Source organism: Podarcis melisellensis, assembly GCF_964234715.1.
Source record: "Podarcis melisellensis genome assembly, chromosome: 9".
Taxonomy (NCBI): domain Eukaryota; kingdom Metazoa; phylum Chordata; class Lepidosauria; order Squamata; family Lacertidae; genus Podarcis; species Podarcis melisellensis.
In genome coordinates, this window is record NC_138541.1 from 17,280,698 (window position 1) to 17,303,573 (window position 22,876).

The 22,876-nt window shown below is 41.5% G+C and overlaps 1 protein-coding gene across 7 annotated transcripts in view; it reads left to right on the top strand.

The window, feature by feature from the left end:
- The window catches only part of GRID2 (glutamate ionotropic receptor delta type subunit 2), a 792,384-nt gene that overhangs the window by 150,188 nt on the left and 619,320 nt on the right, over positions 1-22,876 (top strand). For all 7 annotated transcript variants that reach the window (XR_014171606.1, XR_014171607.1, XM_081924868.1 and 4 more), the window contains exon 2: positions 21,348-21,503. Coding sequence is in view for 5 of the 7 variants with exons in the window: in XM_081924868.1 (XP_081780994.1) it covers positions 21,348-21,503 (156 nt within the window). In the remaining 2 variants the exon portion in view is untranslated. The remainder of the gene's footprint in view (positions 1-21,347; positions 21,504-22,876) is intronic.

The window sequence follows — 22,876 nt, forward strand, 5'->3', positions numbered from 1 at the left end:
GCTTAGTTACTGAATTCAGTTTGATAGGAAGACTTTGCCAATGGACCTGAATTTTTTAAAAAAGAGATGGAGGAAGAAACATTAAATTTGTTGACAGCGTGTCTGCCCATTGCAATCCAAGACAATAGGATGCATGTTAAGCATGACTGGATCTATTCATTCACCCATCAGCAGTTGGCATGTTTACCCTGCAACAGCGTCAGAGCTACAGGAAATGGCTCTTATATGAGAACAATATACAGAGAATTTTTTCTTGACCCCAAATCCCCCTTGGCTGATCATCTGAAGGCCTTGAGGGGAGACTGTTTTAACAGAACTGCCAATTATTTAAGAAGAAGAGTCAAATCATCATCACTTTTTGGGGGGAGGGAGATGCGATACTGATTCCTTGTTGCTGTAAACAAATGCTCCATGAGACACTAATGCATGTAGAACATTTGTGCAGCCCTGAATGTAGCTGCCTCCTTGCTGCGTTGTACCAGTGCATATAGTACAACATTGTGTGCAGCTGTTTTGAATGCTGTGGTGTTGCTCCAGATCAGCTCTACCGTAATAGTCCTGCCAAATATGATGGCTGATCATCAGCTGTTATTTGGTCCCATGCACACTCTCTCTCCTGCTGAAATGCTGCCCAAGGCAGAGATTTGCTTTGTTAAGTATGACCTCAGACTTCTCATTTAATCACCTGCCAAGCCCTTTAATTTGGCGACTAATGTGCTTGAAAATGAAACATAAAATGAAAAGCGAAACCCCAATTACTTGACACTTGAGTCGGGCACTCGAGCCTCTCATTGGCACTGTGATGCGAAGTGAGAGCATGTTGACTTCTTAGCTTGTCTGGAGAATGCCTGCATCGCTGCCACCGTAATGCTACTGGAAATTGTAGAAAATCAGAGACATTTTGATATTTAAAAATCTAAAAATAAATAAAAATGTTGGTTTTTTGTTTTGTTTTTTGGTAATGTGCCTGCCACATCTCCCTTCATCGCAGTCCCAGCTGCTTCTCCCAGCTGCTCAGTCCCACTCTGACCCCTCCTTGCAATGCTTGCCATTGAAAAGTAAATACATTCTATACAAAAAGCTATTTACTGTTATGTTAATGGTCTAATTTAAAACTGATGAAAGCGCAGGGATTCCAAATGAGGGCTGCCAGTACCAGCCTTGCAATCATTAAGTCATTCCTTTGAAACCACAGCGCTGGCTCACTTTGAAGGCATTTCTCCACTTTTCAGATCATGTCATTCTTTTAAGGTTCAGGTTTGGATATCTTCAGCAATTCCCTGAAGCCCCCCTGATACCATATCAATTTGCTCTAAAGATGTGGATTGAGTGGAGTTGGGCGGGGGGGGGGGGGAGGCATTACTTCAGACCAGATCAACTTGAAATTCTTCCACAAACTGAGCTATTAAACATGCATATACCTGATCATTTTTACAGGGATCTTACTACAAAAGTAAGCTATCCCTTTAAATGCACTGGCTGCTTGTTCATACAAACAATTCCTATTGTGTTGATGTAATGTTCTTTAAAATGGAAAAAAAATCAGCATTTTTGTACAGCACTCCTGGCTATTTGGTTTACTACTTGTGGGTACATCTCTATCACATACCCTTGCATGCATGCATGCCTCCATGTCCACATGCACATACACATCAGATTATAGGAATTTGTTAGTTAATATACCATGCCTGTAGGCAAGGGTGCCAACTGGAATAAAATATTGGGGGTGGGGCAGGTAAGCCCCATCCTACATAACTGATCACAAGAAGTGCACACACACACACACAAACACACACCACACACTATTTGAATGGCAGTGCCCATCAACTCTGGAAGGCTGCCCCCTCTAATATTTTATTGGTGGGGCCAAGGTCCCTAGGAGTTGGCTCTTATGCCTGTAGGAGAAAAGAGGATGCCTTTAGCAGCACAATCCTATGCTTAATTACTTGGAAAGTCTTGATGGGTTTAAAATTGCAACCTAGGACCAAGGACCAATTCAAAATCAGAGCTCTTAACATGCATTTCCAATAAGGGAAACAACCATAAATGAGTTGTAGAGCTTCTTCTTTACATGCATAAGGTCTCAGGTTCAATCCCTGGCAAGTCTTGAGAATGTTTCATGCCTAAAATTTCACAGAGCCACTGGCATTCACTGTGCAAAATAGTGAGCTAGAAAACCCATGCTTCAGCTCTGTATGAGACAAGTTTCCTAGGTTCCTATCAGTGGCGTAGCGTGGGGGGTGCAGGGGGTGCCGGCCGCAGTGGCTGCAACATCTGGGGGTTAGGGTTAGGGGGCGCAAATCCACGGGTTAGGGGGCTCAAATTACTTGCCTTGCCCTGGGTGCTGACAACCCACGTTACGCCACTGGTTCCTATGTTTGTTCAGGTATTCAAATAAAGGATGTGTTATGGCGTAAGTATGAAGTGGGTGTTGAGTGCAAGTGCCATCTCTGCCTCCAACATTCCTATTGGAGGCACATGCTTCCTGATCACAGGAAGGCCTCTGAGCACATTCACATGTGCTTTCTGTTTAGAATATGTTTAGAAGCCCTATCCAGTCTCCATTAGTGGAATGCTCTCTTCTCACAGGTTTGTCAGGCGCCATCTTTTTTGTCATTTTGGTGCCAACTGAAGACATAGGTGTTTACTCAGGTTTTATAGGTGCTTAATGAATGGCTCTGGCCCATAAAGAAGGCTGATCGCTGAAGAATTGATGCTTTTGAATTATGGTGCTGGAGGAGACTCTTGAGACTCATGGACTGCAAGAAGAACAAACCTATCCATTCTTAAAGAAATCAGCCCTGAGTGCTCACTGGAAGGACAGATCGTGAAGCTGAGGCTCCAATACTTTGGCCACCTCATGAGAAGAGAAGACTCCCTGGAAAAGACCCTGATGTTGGGAAAGATGGAGGGCACAAGGAGAAGGGGACAACAGAGGATGAGATGGATGGTTGCATAGTGTTCTCGAAGCTACCAGCATGAGTTTGACAAAACTGCAGGAGGCAGTGGAAGACAGAAGTGCCTGGGGTGCTCTGGTCCATGGGGTCACGAAGAGTTGGACACGACTAAACGACTAAACAATAAAATGAATGGCTGTTTTAGCCTTCTTCTCTGTTTTTGCTGTTATTTATTTATTTAGTTGCATGCCACCCTCCTTCTTGTACATATTGAATAAATTTACTAGGGCTGTGCACTGGATTTGGCCAAAGCCAAGCCCGAATCCTAAACTGAATTGGGCCAATTCAGGGGATCTGAGCTTTGACCAAATTAGGTAGAGACAGTTTTGGATTGGGAGCAGTCCAGGTCTGTTGAGGTGAGGCAGCAGTGGGAAATGAGGAGAAAGACCAGTTTGTCTTACATTACCACCCTTCCAGCCTCTGCCACAGATGGGGTATTGTAGCAGGGCGCCCTTGTGTGCAAGCATGCCTCTTTTTATGGATGAACTGAGAATCCTTGGTAACTGGTAGCTATTTCAAAGCAAGCAACAACAACAAAAATCAAAACCAAGCCAAATGGCCTTAGATGTGTGAAAAAATATTTACAGCTGAGCAGGATTCTTTATCTCATTACTGTGGTTGTCACAAAGAAACAATGTCAGGCTCAGAAGCAGCAGCCGAAGCTTCAGATAAGAGAAATCTGTAAGGAAGATTGTTCTTATACTCACAGCCTAGCCACACTTCCTTGGGAATTAGCCCTAATAGTTCTGATGGTTGTGTTGCTAACCTTTATTTCCTTAGTCTGCCCATATACAGTGGTACCTCAGGTTACATACACTTCAGCTTACATACGCTTCAGGTTAGAGACTCCGCTAACACAGAAATAGTGCTTCAGGTTAAGAACTTTTCTTCAGGATGAGAACAGAAATCGTGCTCCGGCGGCGTGGGGGCAGCAGGAGGCCCCATTAGCTAAAGTGGTGCTTCAGGTTAAGAACAGTTTCAGGTTAAGAACGGACCTCTGGAACGAATTAAGTACTTAACCCGAGTTAAGTACTTAACTGTACAAATTTGACACCCCACCCACATTTTGTTTTATTCTTCCCAGCTTTTAATGCAATTAGGCAGAAAAAGCCACTGTCACCAATAATAATAATAATAACAATAATAACAATAATAATAATAATAATAATAATAATAATAATAATAATAATAATAATTTTGTATTTATACCCCGCCCTCCCCAGCCAAGACCAGGCTCAGGGCGGCTAACAGCCAATAATAAAAACAAGTTGATTAAAAGACAATTTAAAAGATTAAGATACAACATTAAAACATTAGGATGCAGCCTCTTCACAGGAGGAGAATGGAAAAGAAAGAGGGGGAGGGAATCAAACTGATTCTAAGCCAAAGGCCCGGTGGAACAATTCTGTCTTACAGGCCCTGTGGAAAGAAATCAGATCCCGCAGGGCCCTGGTCTCATGAGACAGAGCATTCCACCAGGCCAGAGCCAGTGTTGAGAAGGCCCTGGCTCTGGTTGAGGCTAATTTAACTTCCTTAGGGCCCGGGACCTCTAGGGTGTTGCTATATATGGACCTTAAGGTCCTCTGTGGGGCATACGAGGAGAGGCGGTCCCGTAGGTTCGAGCGTCCTGGTATGCTTTTCTTTCTTTCTAAACTTAAGATCACTTCAGGGGGGGAAAGCAAACAAGCATGGAAACAGAGTGCCTTCAACATATTCCCAGATGCATCTGGTTGGCCGGAGGATGCAGGTCTGGACAGGACTTTGTTGTGAATCAACAGTGGGACTTTTCATTGTTCTTGCTTTCTCCTGATGTTCTTGTATGGACATGTATTATTAGGACAAAATTATACCTTATACAACACATGGGGTCGGCCTTAAAACAATGGCCCTTTGCAAGTTTCCACACCCTGGTTACATGTAGTAATCAACCTCACTGGTTGTCCCAAGAGTGGGTGAGATAATACACTGATCATGCATTTCATTGCCTATAGCATTTTAAATCCTAAGATGTCAACTTAAGGAGGGTCATTGAAAGTTTTATCCCCCTACCCATAGAAGGGAGGGAGAAATTTTTTACCCCTTACCCCATCTCTCATGTTTCAACAGACTCTCCATAGAGACATTTTTGGGTGGCCGCAGAATTGGAAGAAGGTACAATAAACTGTGAAATACTGTAAAGTTATCATGGTGGATTCCAATCCACTATGTCTAGTTTTGCCCTTTGACTGCAATCTTAAGTGTACACATGTGGAGAAAAGAAACCTCACCAGTTTGCTTTATATGTGAATAAATACGGGGCTTGGAAGTCTGGTCTGGTTTGGAATGGGAAGTATCTGTTTGTTTGGGTTTTTTTTTTTATTTTACTATACTCTTCCTTCCCACAAACAGCACAAAGCATCCTTGAACTATGAAGTTAGGTGAGAGAATTACCACTAGAAATGCATAATTTAGTGGTCTAAACAACAGCAACAAACACATTATTCTAGGGCCAGGGTAGGGAACTTACGGCTTGCCATATGTTTGTGGACTATAACTCCTATGATCCCTTATTATCGGTCATGTTGACTGGGATGATGGGAGTCCGACAGCATCTGGAGGGCTACAGGTTCCCCAGTCCTTTTTCTTGAGCAAGACTATTGGAAGTAATGCTGTGCTGAAAACAGACGCAAGACAATAAGAATGCTAGTTATAATTATATAAGTCGCACAGCAACAACCCCACTGGGTCCCAAATACCCTTGATCAAAACTTTCAGGAATGCTTTTATTCAGCACTTTGTAAAGCTTTGTGTTGCAGAAGGATGTATTTATGGCCAGCTGATAGGCTCTCTGTCAATCCTTGTGACAGTGTGTAAAACACACAAAGCATTCAATCTACCTGGTGGTGCGCACATGTAGCCCATATGATTTCAAAAGATCTACGATAGAAGCTTGACTCAGGTTGTGCCCCACTGATTCTATCCTCTGTTTTGTGCTGCACATTAAACTTGATGACCAACATGTTCCATATTTACGGCAGGTGGGGGGGCTGAATTAATTTTGTTCCCCCACCTGCCCTCTAGATGCATATGTATGAGAAGCAGACAAAATATCCTCATAATTAGTTATAGCAGATTTGGCAGGCACGTCGGTTTTTTCCACATCAGACAGTCAAACCGATGCCGTTTGGTTCTTGGATGTGACTAGTTATGTTTAATGAAGCAGGAAAGGGACATTACCCTCCTCCCTCTATAGGGAGAAGCCAGTGCTTCTATTTGGTATGACAGGCAACATGTGATAGTGAAGGAAGTCTGCTAAATGCCCTAAGGTTGTTTGCAAGAAAACATTGGTTCCTGTTACTTTAAACCTGGTGCATTACCTAAAATTAATTTCTAGCCTTGCTGATATATTTCCAGCCTTGCTGCCATGTTTTCCCTTCTGCTCTTTATTGCATAAGGGACCCATATAATCCGAAAAGTGCTAGGGACAAAACTGAATTATGAACAACTCTGTCTATTTAGATTTCACCTCAGTCTACTTTTTGTTGTACTAAGTCTGGTCTGAACTCCCCTTAGCACTACGCTCCCCATTCTATTTAAGGTTATTCTAAATGTAATACAGTTTTTGTTTGTTTTCTTACGGAAATTACAGGGGGGCGCACATCTTTAAAGTTGTTAAATGTTACAAATATTATGCCTGAATGTATCTTTTCAACTTGACAGCTCAGGGAAGATACCTATCTTTAAAAATAATATAAAATCAACTCCTTTGCCAGTTTCCTCTATTCCAATACTATTTTGCCCTTGAAAAAAGGACTCCAGGAAGTGCCCAGAGGTGACAATTGCTGAGCTGATTGTTGGCCAAGGAATGTCAAATCCCATCACCAGACTTGCCTAGGGGTCCAGACATGCAAAGGAAGGTCTATTGGACTTCAGAGGTGTTTTCCTATGCTAATCGTATACCTGGGTCTTGCCCTGACATGTCTGCTTATGCTAATCTTGTAACAAGGACTTTTTGTGGACATGTTTGCCAAGGTTGAACTAGTGTAACCCCTGTCTACCCCTCCCCTTTTGTGACATGTCACTGATGTATCAATGATGCTGTATGAACTGTATTCTGGGATATGGTGGGAAAGTTTTAAAAGTGAATGTCTCCCCATGCTCGGGGTTCTTACTACTGTTTGAACCTGTTGTGCAACAATAAAGGATCTAAGTCTACTGACTGCTGTTTTGCCCCAGATTACTTGGCTGGAATTTCCTTCTTTTACTGACCGCATGGACCGACGGGGGACTTGTACCCCGACGAGATGGGCTGTTGAGGAGTCTCTCAACCCAGAATTTTCTTTAACGGTTTGTTTGTTTGTTTGTTTGTTTAAAGAATCTTGTCCAGAAACACCCTTTTCTGCCCCGCCCCTCCTCAGGGTCTCCACTGGGCCTATGGCATGATGCCATGGATGGGATCCCACCCGGCACCAACCTAGACCCCCTGCCCTTGTATTCCTCATAATCACCATCATGTATTCTTTATTTGTTTGCTTATCTACCACTTGTATGCCAAAATGCAAAATGACCACTGCAACCGCTGCAGTCAGTCAGTCACTTATTTAATCTTGGGCAGGATGTATATTCTGGGCAGGTGGTACCAGCTTTTATGTGCAGTAAGTGCCCCCCCAAAAAAACAACAACAACCAAGCAGCCTTGTACCCTGTATTGCTCGAGAATTTGAAGAAACCAAAAAAATCAGTGTGGTTTTGAAATACACTGTTAAAATCAGTGCAGTTCCGAAAGTTTCAGTCCACTATATTGAGTCACAGCTGCATCCAGTTCTTTCCAGAGATAGAAATCTGCTCCTGGATCTCAGGAACCGTCACGCAAAATTTTGTTGTACTATCTTAAAGATGTCCCAATGCTTGGAAAGCAGTCAACTTTTCAAAATATATAGTAGATACAACATTGGTAGTTTGTTTCTTTAAAAATGCATTGCTTCAGAGCTCCTTATGTGTGAAGCAGTTCATAAACTGAATAAATATTATTATACACCACCCCTGTCTCTACAGCAGTGCGAGATTCCAGGGGTCCATGTGCTTTCTGAGGGTCTGTGTTTCCTTTGGGAATGTGGCACAGTGGTGTCTTTACACCATATATTTACACATATATACAACCTGATGGAGAGAGTGCAGAGTATTCACATCCAATAGTGTTCTGTTCCTCCCATTGCTGCAGCCTCAGATTCCAAGAGACCACAAAACATCATGTCTGACCCTCTCTGCAGCAGAGAACAGACTGCCTTGCTTGATGGCTTTCATTGATGTGTTAATAACTGGCTATCATCTTCATTTGTCCTCCTAAAGACTCATTCTCAGTGAGCCCAGGGATTTCCATGTTTGGCGCAGTTTAGTGAAACCTTGATTAAATCTAACTTTTACTGAACCTAATAATTATGAGTGACTTGCACCCACAAACTCTGGCACCCAGAACCCTATAACAATGTAAACCCTGTAGTGGACTTGTTTCAGAGCCGAAGTAGACAGGACTTAAATGTGGATTTGCATTAGCATGCAGCTTTATTTTAATGTGTAGATGGGTTTGTGTGATAGTGTGATAATTATCAGGATTGCAGCAGATGTGGAGGGAGAATTCAACCCTTTCATCCCCTGCTGCATTCCAGAAGAAAATCACAACTCTTAAACTGTTGTTTACGTTGTGAGGAAATCCCTTGCTGGTGCCAAACAAACTAGTCTGGCTCTCAGGGCTGATACCAGCAGCACTTCAGCTCAGCTTGAATTACTTGCAGTCAGTGGCGTAGTGTGGGTTGTCAGCACCCGGGGCAAGGCAAGTAATTTGCACCCCCTAACCCGTGGATTTGCGCCCTGTAACCTGTGGATTTGCACCCCCTAACCCTAACCCCCAGGTGTTGCGCCCGGTGTGGCCGGCCCCCCCTGCACCCCCCACGCTATGCCACTGCTTGCAGTTTTTACTTTTTATGGAGAGGGAGTTGCTTCACATTACATGTACCTTTTCTTTCTTTTTTTATACCTTTTAAAATTTTATTTTTACAAAATTGTACATACATAAATCATAAAGCACGCATGATATAATTAACAAAAGATGGGTCACTAGACATGTACAGACTTCTGAAAAGCAAACTGGGGAGGTACTACAACTATAAGAACACAACGCTTCCATGCCACCAAATCAGGCTGTGTTGGTGCAAGTTGGCAGTTGCATACAGTCAAAACTGACCATTGTTTCTAGTTAAAGTCTGGGCTGAAGACTGAAGAACAGGAATCCTTGACCCGGAAGGACAAATTATGAAGCAATAAAAGCAGTATGTAGCTGTTACAGAAGACCAATGTAACTGTCAATAGGGATATATTGATAAACTTTAGAAACTGGCTTTTTTATGTACGCTACAACGGCGGCAAGGATACTTATTGCTAAGAGCTGGAAAACCCAAGATCTACCAACACTGGAAGAATGGCAGATGCAGCTGATGGACTATATGCAACTGGCTGAGATGACTGGCAGAATCCGCGACCTGGGAGAGGAGAGGGTTGAAGAAGACTGGAAGAAATTTAAGATTTATTTACAAAAGTACTGTAATTTGGTTGAATCCTAACAAGGAAGCCAGAGCAGAAATAACTGTCTACCATTAAATTATAATTTTTTATTTGAGTTTAACCTAAATATTGCACTTAAGAGTATAAACAAGATGATAATTTGCTTGGAAAAATTCGTTTTTAATGATGAAAGTGGAAGCGGGAGACGTGAGGGAGTCCGCAATAGAATGAAAAGATGTTATGAAACCTATTTTGTTTGTTAAATATGTATCTGTAAAAAATCTTAATAAAAATTTTTATAAAAAAAAAAAAAAAAAATAGAAACTGGCTAGAGCTTAAATCTTGCCTGTTAAAAAGGTAAAGGTAAAGGTACCCCTGCCCGTACGGGCCAGTCTTGACAGACTCTGGGGTTGTGCGCCCATCTCACTTAAGAGGCCAGGGGCCAGCGCTGTCCGGAGACACTTCCGGGTCACATGGCCAGTGTGACATCGCTGCTCTGGCGAGCCAGAGCTGCACACGGAAACACCGTTTACCTTCCCGCTGGTAAGCGGTCCCTATTTATCTACTTGCACCCGGAGGTGCTTTCGAACTGCTAGGTTGGCAGGCGCTGGGACCGAGCAGCGGGAGCGCACCCCGCAGCAGGGATTCGAACCGCCGACCTTTCGATCAGCAAGTCCTAGGCGCTGAGGCTTTAACCCACAGCGCCACCTGTGTGGAGCCAATCTGACACTTTTGCCATTTTATACCAGCACCAAGCACTCTGTTCCTTGACCCTCTTCCTCTTGTAAGTGCCAGTGATACGTGGGCTCAGAAACTGGGAGGATAGTGGTGCCCCATCTATGCCACTTCATGGGCCACTGCTGTAGGTCAGTAGGTGTGAATTAAGCTGGTTTGCTTTAAAAATCGGAGCAAACCCATCTTCTCCATTGCCAGCCCAAAATCAATCAGTGAAATCCATTGCTGAGTTGGAAATTTGGACTTTTCCTCTTCCAGATGTAATATTCTTCCCTCTTTATTCTCTTAAAAGAATTTGGAAATTATTCTGTCTCTGTGCCTGACAGCAGGAGCTGTTCAGGATTGGTATTATTCACTTCATCAGTCCTGTGCCAGTTAACTATGTGCATTTTCCTTCTCTGTCACATTTGATTAAAACTGGAATTATGAGCACATATGGTAAGCAAGCCCTCATATTATTTATAGGTCTTTGAGGCTGTTATTTCTCCCTCAAATTATATTAGAAGCTAAATCCCTAGGCTTACTGCCCTCGGGCAATGTGTATTTTTCTGTATAAACCATTTATTGCATTATGAGAAAACTAAAGACAGTAATTAATCAAGATGGACAAGTATGGCCCAATCCCATGGCAGAAATCAGTGTGCACATCACTCTCTGGAATTGGGACCCATAAGTGTGACCGCAATGTTCCTAATTTTGTTATATGCTGTATTCAATAATAAAAAATACAAATAACGAAACCCAATAAGATGAAAAAATTTAAAATCATGCAAACCAATAGTCTGCAATAATAGCAATCAAAATATCAGTCAATAATTAATCAGATAGCAAAATAAAGTGGTGTTATCCACTCTGCTGATGGAAGGTAGAAGGAGGGAGGGAGACAGATAGTTTTGACCAGTTCCTCCTTCCCTTGCATTCTCCACAGTCTGCTTCAGCATGTCTCCCAACCTTCCAGAACAAATTGTTTTAGGGGGCTACAGGAGTGAAGAGGAACTGGCAACAACGGCTTATCTCCACATTCCAAGCATTGGATACCACCCAACGAATGAAAAAAATGATATTTAGAAACCCTAATTATTATACGAAGTCCAAAATAAATAAATAAATAGGATGCTGCTTTGTACTGAGTCAGACCAGGTTTCCAGCCACGCCTGCAAGTCAATGGTGGTTGTTCTTCGTAGCACTTCAGCTGTTGTGAAGATGTTCAAGCAGGGGAAAGAGAGGGAATGAGGCATAAATCCTTCTCATGCTTTCCAGTGGGGTCTGGGGAGTTCACTGCATCCCACAGTGTCTCGCAATCCCGTGTCTGCCAACTCGGAAGGCAGAATGGGAATGAGCCCCTTCCATGGACGAACTTCTGTTATCAGCATGATTTGTGCAGTGCTGGATTTATATATCAGCTAAACAAGCAATAGTTTAGCACCCCACTCTCTCTCTTGCCCCCCCCAAAAAAAATAAAGGAAAAAAACCTGGATGTACATTTCCAGTTGTATTTCAGTTCAACAATTACTTTGATAAAATGCATATTTTGTTATGTGCAAATGGCTTTAGATACCTATTAGATCCATAAATTACCATATAACATATGATCAACACAAAAAAACAGCAACAATTTGCTGTTGACAAAGGGCAGCTGGACATATAAAGGGCCCCGTTACCTGCAGTAGTTTAGGGCCTCATCAAACCTAAATCTGGCCCTGGATTTGTGGAAGGTTCCTCCTCAATCTGGATAATTGGCGTTAATCAAGAGGTGCTCCTGAAGCATCATATGCAAATGGGCTGCAATCAATCAGCTGCTGAAAGTACTGGGACTGGTTTTCTGAAAGTATTCAGTTTTCTAAAGTTTGAGAATCCCTATAACAGCCATGAAAGGAAAGGGGGAGGAAATGCTTTGCATTTTCTTATGGTTTCCTAATTTTTTTTTCCTCTCCTGTCCTCCTCCTTCATAATGAAGAGACATGTGTAGCTGCTACTTTGAAAAAGGGGCGGGGCTTTTGATTTATGATCTATAAGTAATTTAACGATGTTTTGCTATGCTCCTCCCCTGGTAACCGAGGGTGAATGGATTTTATTAACAACCACTTTGGGATGGAGTGTTGTTAGAGGAATGCAGTGGGGAAAAGAAAGAACCCAGAGCTGGACAGTTGTTGAAGAGAGGCTGAATCTGAGAAAAGGTTTTCCTGTGTGTTATATGCTGAGAAAGAATTGCAGAGGGAAATTTAATGGCGGAAGTCTGGAAAGTTCACTCTGCAAGTTTTTTATGGCTGCGGTTCGCATGTTATGTTGATAACAGCAGAATGGACTGGAATGTGACCTTGAACTCAGACAAACTATGCAAAGAACTGAACAACAAGAGAAAGAACTGAACTCTTTCAACACTCCAGGTCTGGAGTATAAATGTAGATTCCACACATGTGAAATTGAGTGTGTGTGTGTGTGTGTGTGTGTGCGCGCGTGCGCGCGTGTGTGTGTGTATGAAACCAAGGTTGTTGTTTGTAAGGTGAAGGTGTAAAGGCAAGTGAAGGATGTTAACTGGAGACTAAATAAGAAATGAAGCAGCTATGGGGGAATATCTTGGACATATGATTGCAATGGGAGTGGGAAACCTGATTTTAAGAAATTGTATTAAATTAAAGTAATTTGGTTCAATTTGTAACAATTTGGAGGACACACACACACACACACACACACACGAGTCAGACCATTGGTCTATCTTGCCCAGTATTCACGAAAGCTTATACCAAGAACAAACTTAGTTAGTCTCTAAGGTGCTAAGGTGCTATTTTTTTATATATTTCAACTGCGTCAGACCAAGACGGCTACCTACCTGAATCTAGAATCCAGGATTTCAGGCAGGGTTCTCTCCTACCCCAGGAAGATGCTGGGTACTGAACCAGGTAAAACTTCCTGCAAGTGAAGCTGATGCTCTGCCACTGAGCTATGGACCCTTAAAAATCTTAATTATTGGTCATAAGCAAAAAAAAATTCTGAATGTTCATTGGAGAATGTTCACTTAAATGAAAAGGAACCTTTGGATCTGGTCTTTTGTACCCAAAAGTGGTTCCTGTACAGAGTTAAGTGCGAGGAGACTTCCTTTCAAATTCATGGAAGGTATCAGAATCCAGTATCAGACACAGTGTGTCTCTGAATACCAGTTTCCAGGGTTCGTGAGTGAGAGAGTGTTATTGTACTCATGTCCTGCTTGCTGATCCAAGAGGGCCCATTTTACATACGGTACTTAGGCTGAAGGCTCACTTTTTACTCTTCTATTTATTAAAGTTCAAATCTAACTCTTATCCTATCCACCCTGCTATTTATAACATTCATTATTGTCAACATTTAAATTTCTCAAAAATAATGGAGTTTTATATATATATATATATAGGGACGCGGGTGGCGCTGTGGGTAAAAGCCTCAGCGCCTAGGGCTTGCCAATCGAAAGGTCGGCGGTTCGAATCCCCGCGGCAGGGTGCGCTCCCGTTGCTCGGTCCCAGCGCCTGCCAACCTAGCAGTTCGAAAGCACCCTCGGGTGCAAGTAGATAAATAGGGACCGCTTTCTAGTGGGAAGGTAAACGGCGTTTCCGTGTGCAGCTCTGGCTCGCCAGAGCAGTGATGTCATGCTGGCCACGTGACCCGGAAGTGTCTTCGGACAGCGCTGGCCCCTGGCCTCTTAAGTGAGATGAGCGCACAACCCCAGAGTCTGGCAAGACTGGCCCGTACGGGCAGGGGTACCTTTACCTTTATATATATATATATATATATATATATATATATATATATATATATATATATATATATATATATACTGGTTGCATTTTTATGACAGCATCCCCTATTATTTTCCTATTGGGCTGGGGGTGGGGGTGCACTTTTTTGCTCGAGGTGGTTTCTAACAACTGTCTAATGAAATATGATTATGTATCAGCTTTCACCTCGGTTATAAAGCATCTATAAGTAGGTTACTAATGACCATTATAAGGGCACTTTTTAGTGTGTTCCACTGCAGGGACATTAATAACACTCAGCAGATTTATTGCCATTGCAGTAACTTTCTTTCCGGGGCATTAATAATCATATGACAATAATACCTACCAAACCACCCATTTTTAACAACGAAGGTCCAATTGGGCTGTAATGGATACAGTGGGAAATTGAGGGGCTAGCAATAATCAACAGGTCACTGGCTATATAATGAACATGTTGCTATTATGGCTTCCCCAAAACTGTTATTTTGACTGCAAAATAACATTAAGAACCTTTATGTGGAATGGCAGGGTGCAGAAAATCTAACTTTATTCTTATGCTATAGAAAAGAGTGCTGTGTTCTTGAGGTTTATATTTATTGGTATTTTAACTCTATATCAAAGTCAGCAGGGATGGGGAGGGTACATATTAGGGTTGCTCCATGAAGTACTATGCAAGCTAACTGAATAATTCTCAAAGGGGTTGTGTTTAATGTTGGACTATAATTTTTTGCTGATTTGGGAAGTGACAAAAAGACTTGAGAAAAATATATTGGGTGATATTCAACACTAGTCCTACTCAGAGGATGCCTGTTGAACCTAATGAACATGGCCAGAGATGGCAGGTTGCCTCCCAAAATTGAGGGGCCTGGTGTGCAATGTGTGTGTATGATGTCATGTGTGTGATGTTGCGTCCTTTGGAGGAGACGAAGCATTTTGGCAGAGTCAGGCGCTGAAGCTGCGATGCACACAATGTATGCCAGGCCCTGTCAACACAAATATCAAGGCCCTTATCGTTGGTGTGCCTGAACATAGCTAATATTAATCATTGTGGGCGTTATAGCATTGTAGTCCAAATCATGTTGCTGCTTTTTAATCTTTGCATCTGAAATGCATTGAATCTGTATCTGCAAAATTGTGTGTGTGTGTGTGTGTGTGTGTGTGTGGGAGAGAGAGAGAGAGAGAGAGAGAGAGAGAGAGAGAGAGAGAGAGAGAGAGAGAGAGGTACGCATGTCTCAAACAGTTTGTGTATAAACAGAAGCATTTGGCATTAATCCAGCCTATGAAGGCTTTGGAGGTTCTGTTTCTTCTGCAAATATGAGCACAACTCTCACTGACAGTAATGTGTATCCTCAATGCAATAAGTGAATTAAGGGGAAAGCCTACTTGTCAGTAATACTACAGAAAAAAAGCAAGATTTCTTACTACTTTTTGAAATAATGCAGTCAGTTCAAATAGTGCTGTTCAGTGTCATTGAAGATAGCAGCGTTCTGAAATCCCCTTCTACCTCCCTACATTTTAAGACTGTAATTTTTGTTGTCTTACAAATAATGAGTCTGACAGGCGGCAAGAGCTGATGCTGCAGGTACTGTATGCAAATCCATTCAGGTGAGCTTCTTCCATTACAAGCTGAGTCTTTATTTTCTTTGTCAACATGTCAAGCCCCCTTAATACTGCTGAGGCAGGATAGCAGACTCGATAAAAAAGTGTAATAGAGTAAAACATTCTCTTGTAGTCAAATAATTTATAACAATGGGCTTTAGGAACTGACATGCTTGTGATTGGCTTGCAGTAAGATTGGGGAAAAAATGAAATAATAAAAAAGCCATTTGGCTTCATCAGCAGAAGCAGAAGATTTGATATGCTTAGATGATAAGAGCATCCCTTTTTCCTTCTGCCATGTTTTAAATAGAATTGCCTACAAAAAAAAAAGCAAATACATTCAGCTGCATTCAGACACGTTCTTACTAATCCTCCAGATCTTGAGGACTGGGTATGGGTATTGGATCAAATGTTCTTTATTCTCCTTTTCTTCCCTCTGTCACATGGTTTAATATAACACTTCCTGGATTAATCAAACCATAGTTCCAGTTACAGATAGGTAGCCGTGTTGGTCTGCCATAGTCAAAACAAAAAAAATTCCTTCCAGTAGCCGCTTAAAGACCAACTAAGTTAGTTCTTGGTATGAGCTTTGTGTGCATGCACACTTCTTCAGATACACTGAAACAGAAGTTTCCAGACCCTTCTATATAGTGAGAAGGTGGGGAGGGGTATTACTCAGAAGGGTTGTGGGAATGGGTGATTGGCAGATAGCTGTGATGAGCCTGTTGACGACTCTTAACGACTGCAATAGGTAGTCAACAGGCTCATCACAGCTATCTGCCAATCACCCATTCCCACCACCCTTCTGAGTAATACCCCTCCCCACCTTCTCACTATATAGAAGGGTCTGGAAACTTCTGTTTCAGTGTATCTGAAGAAGTGTGCATGCACACGAAAGCTCATACCAAGAACTAACTTAGTTGGTCTTTAAGGTGCTACTGGAAGGAATTTTTTTTTGTTTTAATCAAACCATAGTTTGTTCTCATGTCTGAACAGGCGAGCAATGGTGTGAGCAAGCCCTCCAAACCAATATGTACTAGTAAATTCTTGTAGCAGTAAAAATTGAAGTTCAGTAGCTTCATTGTAACATCCTCACATAGCCACACCCCCAGTGAAATTGCAAAAATGCAGGCAACTGTTTTGGCCTATTACTTTCAATACTATACAGTCGTACCTTGGAAGTCGAGCAGAATCCATTCCAGAAGTCCGTTTGACTTCCAAAATGTTCAAAAACCAAAGCCAATCGGAAGCCGCAGAAGGCCCCTCGGATGTTTGGCTTCCAAAAGAACGTTTGAAAACCGGAACAGTCACTTCTGGGTTTTGATCGTTTGGGAGCCAAAACGTTTGAGAATTAGGCTGTTCGACTTTCAATGTATGACTGTATTTGTATTGTCATAATGATGATGGCCATGAAATGCACATACTCAAGGAAGCAGGAACAGAAGGTGAGAGAAGGGAAGGGAAGGGAAGCAGATAGACAGGAGTGTGGACACAGAGTAGGACAACATGTGCAAGAGTGGCAGCAGGGGTAGGGTGGGCGAGAGCAGAGTGGTAGCAGTGTGGAGAGGAAGGACTGGGTGAGCTGTGCCACATATATTTAAATATTACATTTAAATATGTAATTCCCAAAACTGATCTGCATAGGGGGAGCTAAACCATGTAGGAGCCAACCTTGCCAAGGGCCAGGGGTCTCTCGTTTTTCAGCTCCACCCTTCCAGGTGGGTAGGGAGGTCTTCTTGCTCCACCACTTCCTGGGGCCCCACAACTGAAGACGCAAGGAGAAAGGCAGGCTTCAATAGCCCATGCATTGGCCCCACCCTCTCCCCACTGTCATTGTCACCATTGGGAACCATTGGGAAAATTGTGTAGTGGTAAATGTCATGGGCTATTGCAAGGTGCATTAATGACCATATTGTAAAACTCCACCCTCACGTCTCAGTCATGGGCAGGCATGATGCAGACTCTTGTCAGCAAACAGAAGAGGAAGAAAGAATACCAATAAAGTTTGAATTAACCAGGTAGAAAGTTAATATATACTCAAGGTCCAAAATGGCATTTATTCCAATGATCTAATGTTTCTATTTTAGAAACATTAAACATTCAAGCTTCAGTTTAAATAAAATAGTTTAATTTCACAGATGGGTAAGATGATGCCTTGATGACATTTCTGTGGTCACAGAAACAGTTTGTGAATAACTAGGGAACTCTTGTGTTTGTTTTTCTGTCCTGTAACTGAGCCCGCCACGCAAGCATACCTTGTAGCAATATTGGGTCTCATGTATAGGATAATAATGCAATATCAGCAGTTTGGAAACGCAGTGTAATTGGATTCACACACTGGAACGAACTAACAATGTCACTGGGGACAAGGAGCAATCATATTAAGCAATGTTCATTAGAACATAAAATGACTGTGGTTTTTGTTTAAATTATCAAATACTTGTGATATAGTAGAAGAGCTGGTGCTTAGTTGAGATACTCAAGTCTATATTAATCCATTTTGGATTACTCTTGTTTACATGTGCATACAAGAATATTTTCCCATGATATTTGCTTATACTTTTTTTTTTTTGCAATACACTCCCTCAGTCTCTGTGATTCTTCCCAACAGAATTAGTTAGTTGTAGCTTATTTATTTACTTAAGAACATTTAAAACCCACTTAACATTAATGAAAAAACCTCCAAGTGGCAAACAAAACTCAATAGATAAAAAAAATATACAAATACATTTACAAATACAGGTCCCACCTTCGAGCAAATTCAGATGTCAGAGCATGGACCAGATGAAATAAATAAAACAGCAAAATAAATTTCAGCAAAATGGAAATGTTTATACATTATAGAATAGAATTTTGTATTTCTGCAAACCATTTATTTACTTATGGAATCATTTATAAAAATGTTTACATACTGTTGTATCAAAAGAATATATTACAGCAGTTTGCAACAATATAAAAACATAAAACCAAACATGCATGTGGCAGGTGCAGTTTTGACTACACAGAACACATTCCCCACACTTGGGGAATAATTATATATACTTTTTATTCATAGAGCATGGTGCAGAACCTTTCACACTCCCAGTATTAATTAACAAAGTTTGTAGACCACTTGACTGTTAGAAAACCTATACAGTTTACAAAAATATAAAATTGAACATTAAAATTCTTGTTAAAAACAGTTTATACAGGTATTTAAAGGGATTCAAAAGATGATTAAAATCAACAGTAGCTAGAAAGATAATACAATTAACTCTAACATGTTCGGATAGGCTTGCCTGAACAAAAGCCCTTTAAGCAGGCACTGAAAAGAATACAGCAAAGATTCCTGCCTGATGTCCTTAGGCAGGAAGTTCCAAAGTGTAGGTGGTCCCACACTGAAAGAACTGTTTCTTACAAAAGCAAAATGAATATTGACACCCATAACAGTGTCAGTTTTGCAGATATACATGGTTGAGAGGGCATATATGGGGTAAGGTGATCCTGCAAGTAAACTGGTTCCAAGCTGTTAGGGACTACGGTATATACTAATAGTAATAGTAATAGTAATACCTTGAACTTGACCTGTTAGTTGTTAACTCAAATCAGCCCCAGACAGCATGGCCAATGACCAAGGATAATGGGTGTTGGAGCCCAACAACATCTGGAAAGCAACAGGTTGCCCACCCATCAACTTTTCTCTTTTTTGTCATCTGTCAGGTGGGATTTAAGCAGCAATACTCTATTTTTGCCCAGTGGAAACAACCTTTTTATCAGTGTATGTTGGTCTGTGTTGGCGTGATGAGCATCAGTTCTAAGCTCCAAAATACCACTTGGTTCACTGTTCTGGAACTGAGTCCGTTTAGAAGTGTGAGACACCAAAACCATTTTACCAGGGCTAGGATGAAATGGCTCTCACCTCTAAATAGTGCTTAGCAATTGTCTCCACTGGAGACCACTTTTCACAACAGCTGCTGCCAGGAGCCCACAATGCCTTCAAGAAGTTAAGTGAAGCTACTCTGTATGTAAATAACGCTCTGGCAAAATGACAGAGGAATTAAGAAGGAAGGGAGAAAAATGTTCGTGTTTCAGCTGAGATTTGCAAGGAAATGACAGGTCATTGAGATGGAGAGGTATGAAACAGCTGCTCCAGATGGCAAGAGATGCAGAGAAGAAAACTCCTGGGTCAAAGTGGACAAAGTTTTTGTGCAGGGAGCCTGCTGGCACTGAATGAATAGAGCTGGCAGGAAAATTGATGGTGGAGGATACAGAAAGGAGACCATGATAAATTAAGGCAATGAGGTTTTGTTCTTTTTCTAAAACACAGGATGTGTCTGAGAACACATTGCTCTAGGATGTCCTCATAACCTGTTTTGACTGGTGTGTGAAGGACTTACGTTATAATGCAATATCTGTTATATTGCGAAGATTAATGCAAGGAAGTAGGAATGAAATAGTCTCTCAGCAATCTGCATTCTGATGTAGGACAGTAGTTTTCACATTTCCCCCACCTTCACGGCTAAGAAAGCCACAGAACCCCTGCTCCTTTGAGAGCAGGGGTAGCTAACCCCTTTTCCAGATTTGGTTGGCCATCAACCCCTGTCTTCCTTGTCCATTGACTATGCCGGTAGTTGGAGCCCAAATATCCGTGTTGTGCATCAAAGTTATGAACTGGGTTACAAATGCCATTAAATATGAGTCATTCAAAAGGGTCTGCCTACACTCACATTGTATCTGTACGTTGCAGAAGATTCAGAGAAGCATGTCTTCCGTTCTTGGTCACCTCATTGAGGAAACCCCAATAAACTTTAAAAAAAAACCCCTCCAACTTTCCCTAGATTACAGTAGGGATTATTTAGTGGTGGCCAGATGCAACAGAATGAATCACTCCCTAATCTTTTGTAGTTATGTAGAAGGGTTTTCTATAGGTTAAACCTTCCTTGGTCCTGTTCCTAACAAGGTTTCTGCTTCGGTACATGGGCTATGTTGTTCTCTGTATCTGGCCACACTATGGTTCATCATAAAGTGAAATATACTCTGTTGGTTTCTGGGAAATTTGGTAAGGAGTCTTAGAGTCAACCATTGTGATGACTGATTTAGGATCAAAAACATAATGCTGCAACTTTTAAGATGGATAACACTACTGTACATGGACCTCAGCATTGTACCAGCAGAGCAATGTAGTTCAAGGCTACTATGCCAGCTGCACTCATTGTAATTAAATGTGGTGTAATGGTGGATCGCATGTCCACCACCCCAAAAGCAAGGAATTCAGGATCATGATAGGCAGTTACAGTACAACTTACATGCAGCATAGCAGGTTGGACATGTAGGATGCTGCTGTAGCTATGCTGTCATTAACCACACTCACACCTGTTGTTGATCTTGCCAGCTGCTGTATCTTTTATTGCAAATTTATGTTCCCTAATTGTCATTTGCAGGAGCCATCCTAGCTCGCCAATCTGTTATAGTTTGTAAGGTTATTACCTCCGTCTCCTGGCTGCATTCCATTTTGGATTACTTATACCATGCCTACCATAATTTCTGCAAATCATTTTTTGTTGTTGTATGGTCAGACATCCTCCTTATTTTGCCCTAAAGTATATTGAACCCTTGCCAAGCATCGTTAACAAATTTCTTGGCTTGCTCATAAACAGGTGGCTGTGCTGAACTGCCGACTAAATTCATGCCTTTGAATTATCAGCAAAACGTGTCTTCATGCATTGCATCCTGAATCTCTGCACCGTTCATATGTAGTACTGCTCTTAATTATTCACATGCCTTCTTTCTAGGGGCAATATTTGATGAATCTGCAAAAAAGGATGAGGAGGTATTTCGCATGGCAGTTTCTGATCTCAACCAGAATGATGAAATCCTACAGACGGAGAAAATCACAATTTCTGTGAATTTTGTGGATGGCAACAACCCATTCCAGGCAGTTCAAGAAGGTAGGCTTTCTGAGGGTGGAATATTTTACAGCTTGTGTTTTGGTATAGATACGTACTTCTGGATTGTGGTCTCCTTAATCATCTGCATTCAAGCCAAACGTATACATTGTTGACTGATGAACGTTTTTTATTTATAAAATAGCAGAGCATGGGAATTGGCTTTGGTTTCGCGGTGGCAAATTGTGAACTGGCCACTGGCTGGATTCAATGCAGCAGGTCAAACTGATAAGGTGTTTCTTGTTGACTAGCGTCAAAATTATGATGACTGACCTGGAGTAGCAAATCTTGCTTTCATTCATGTTAATCAATTAGGGAATGTAGAGGAATATGACAGAATTAGTTCTCTTAGTCTATAGAAATTGGCTTGGTCTTATTGTGAGAAAAAAGATTCCTTTCCCATGTTCTCTTAACATTTATATTGGTCAAATGCTAGCATATATTGATTACCTAAAATATGAATGTAGAACTTACTAAAATGAATGTTTATTTGTACATGTTTTTATATTTTTGTTAGAAGATGTGAAGTTTTAGCTAGTGCTTGAATTACAGAAGGAGAGGGGGCAAAGAAGGTTTGTCCCCTTATGTCTTATGATGGTTTTGCTAGCCATTGTTTTAGGAGGTGGTGGGTGTGCTAGTGGGATGCAGGATTGGAATGTACTGCAGACACAGGGTCTCATTAATTCAGTATTTCAGTCACTGGTTTATAACGGATAGACTGATAACTATCTTCACAAGGGGCAATAGCTAAGGGCTGTGATCCATTATGTGGATTATAGTATCTAGCACACAGGTGTTGCTCGAGAGTATCCACTTTTTATAGTTGGTGGAATGTGTTTCCATTAATACATTCAGTATAAGTGTGTGCTGATGTACTTCTGCTTTTGTATGGGCGTGCTCATAGGAAGCTTTGCAGATAACACTGGTGGATCGCTTGGAAAATCAATCTACCTGTTCTCAAGTAATTGTTATTAATGTTGTGCTTTGTAGCAATGATTGCTTTCTTATTTCAGCCAGTAGGTTGTATCCAATGCTAGTTGTGCTTGGAGTAGACCCATTGAAGTTAATGCACATTACTAATTTAGGGTAATTAATTTCAATGGGTCTACTCTGAGTAGGTTTTGGTAGGCTACAACCAATATGTTTTATTCACCAACTGATGTTTTGTGAGAAGAGCTCCTTCAAAAACAGCAGTACTGTATGTTTCAAGACTTATTTTCAACAAAATAGGCATATCAGGCAAATGCACTTCAACAGTTCTTCCTAGTAACATTTTTGTTGTTGAGCTTGTATCTTTGTACAGTTATCAGTGGCTGATTATGATTATCATTGCTTTCTTTTGACATCCATTGTTGGTAAGTGTGACAATTTGCCAA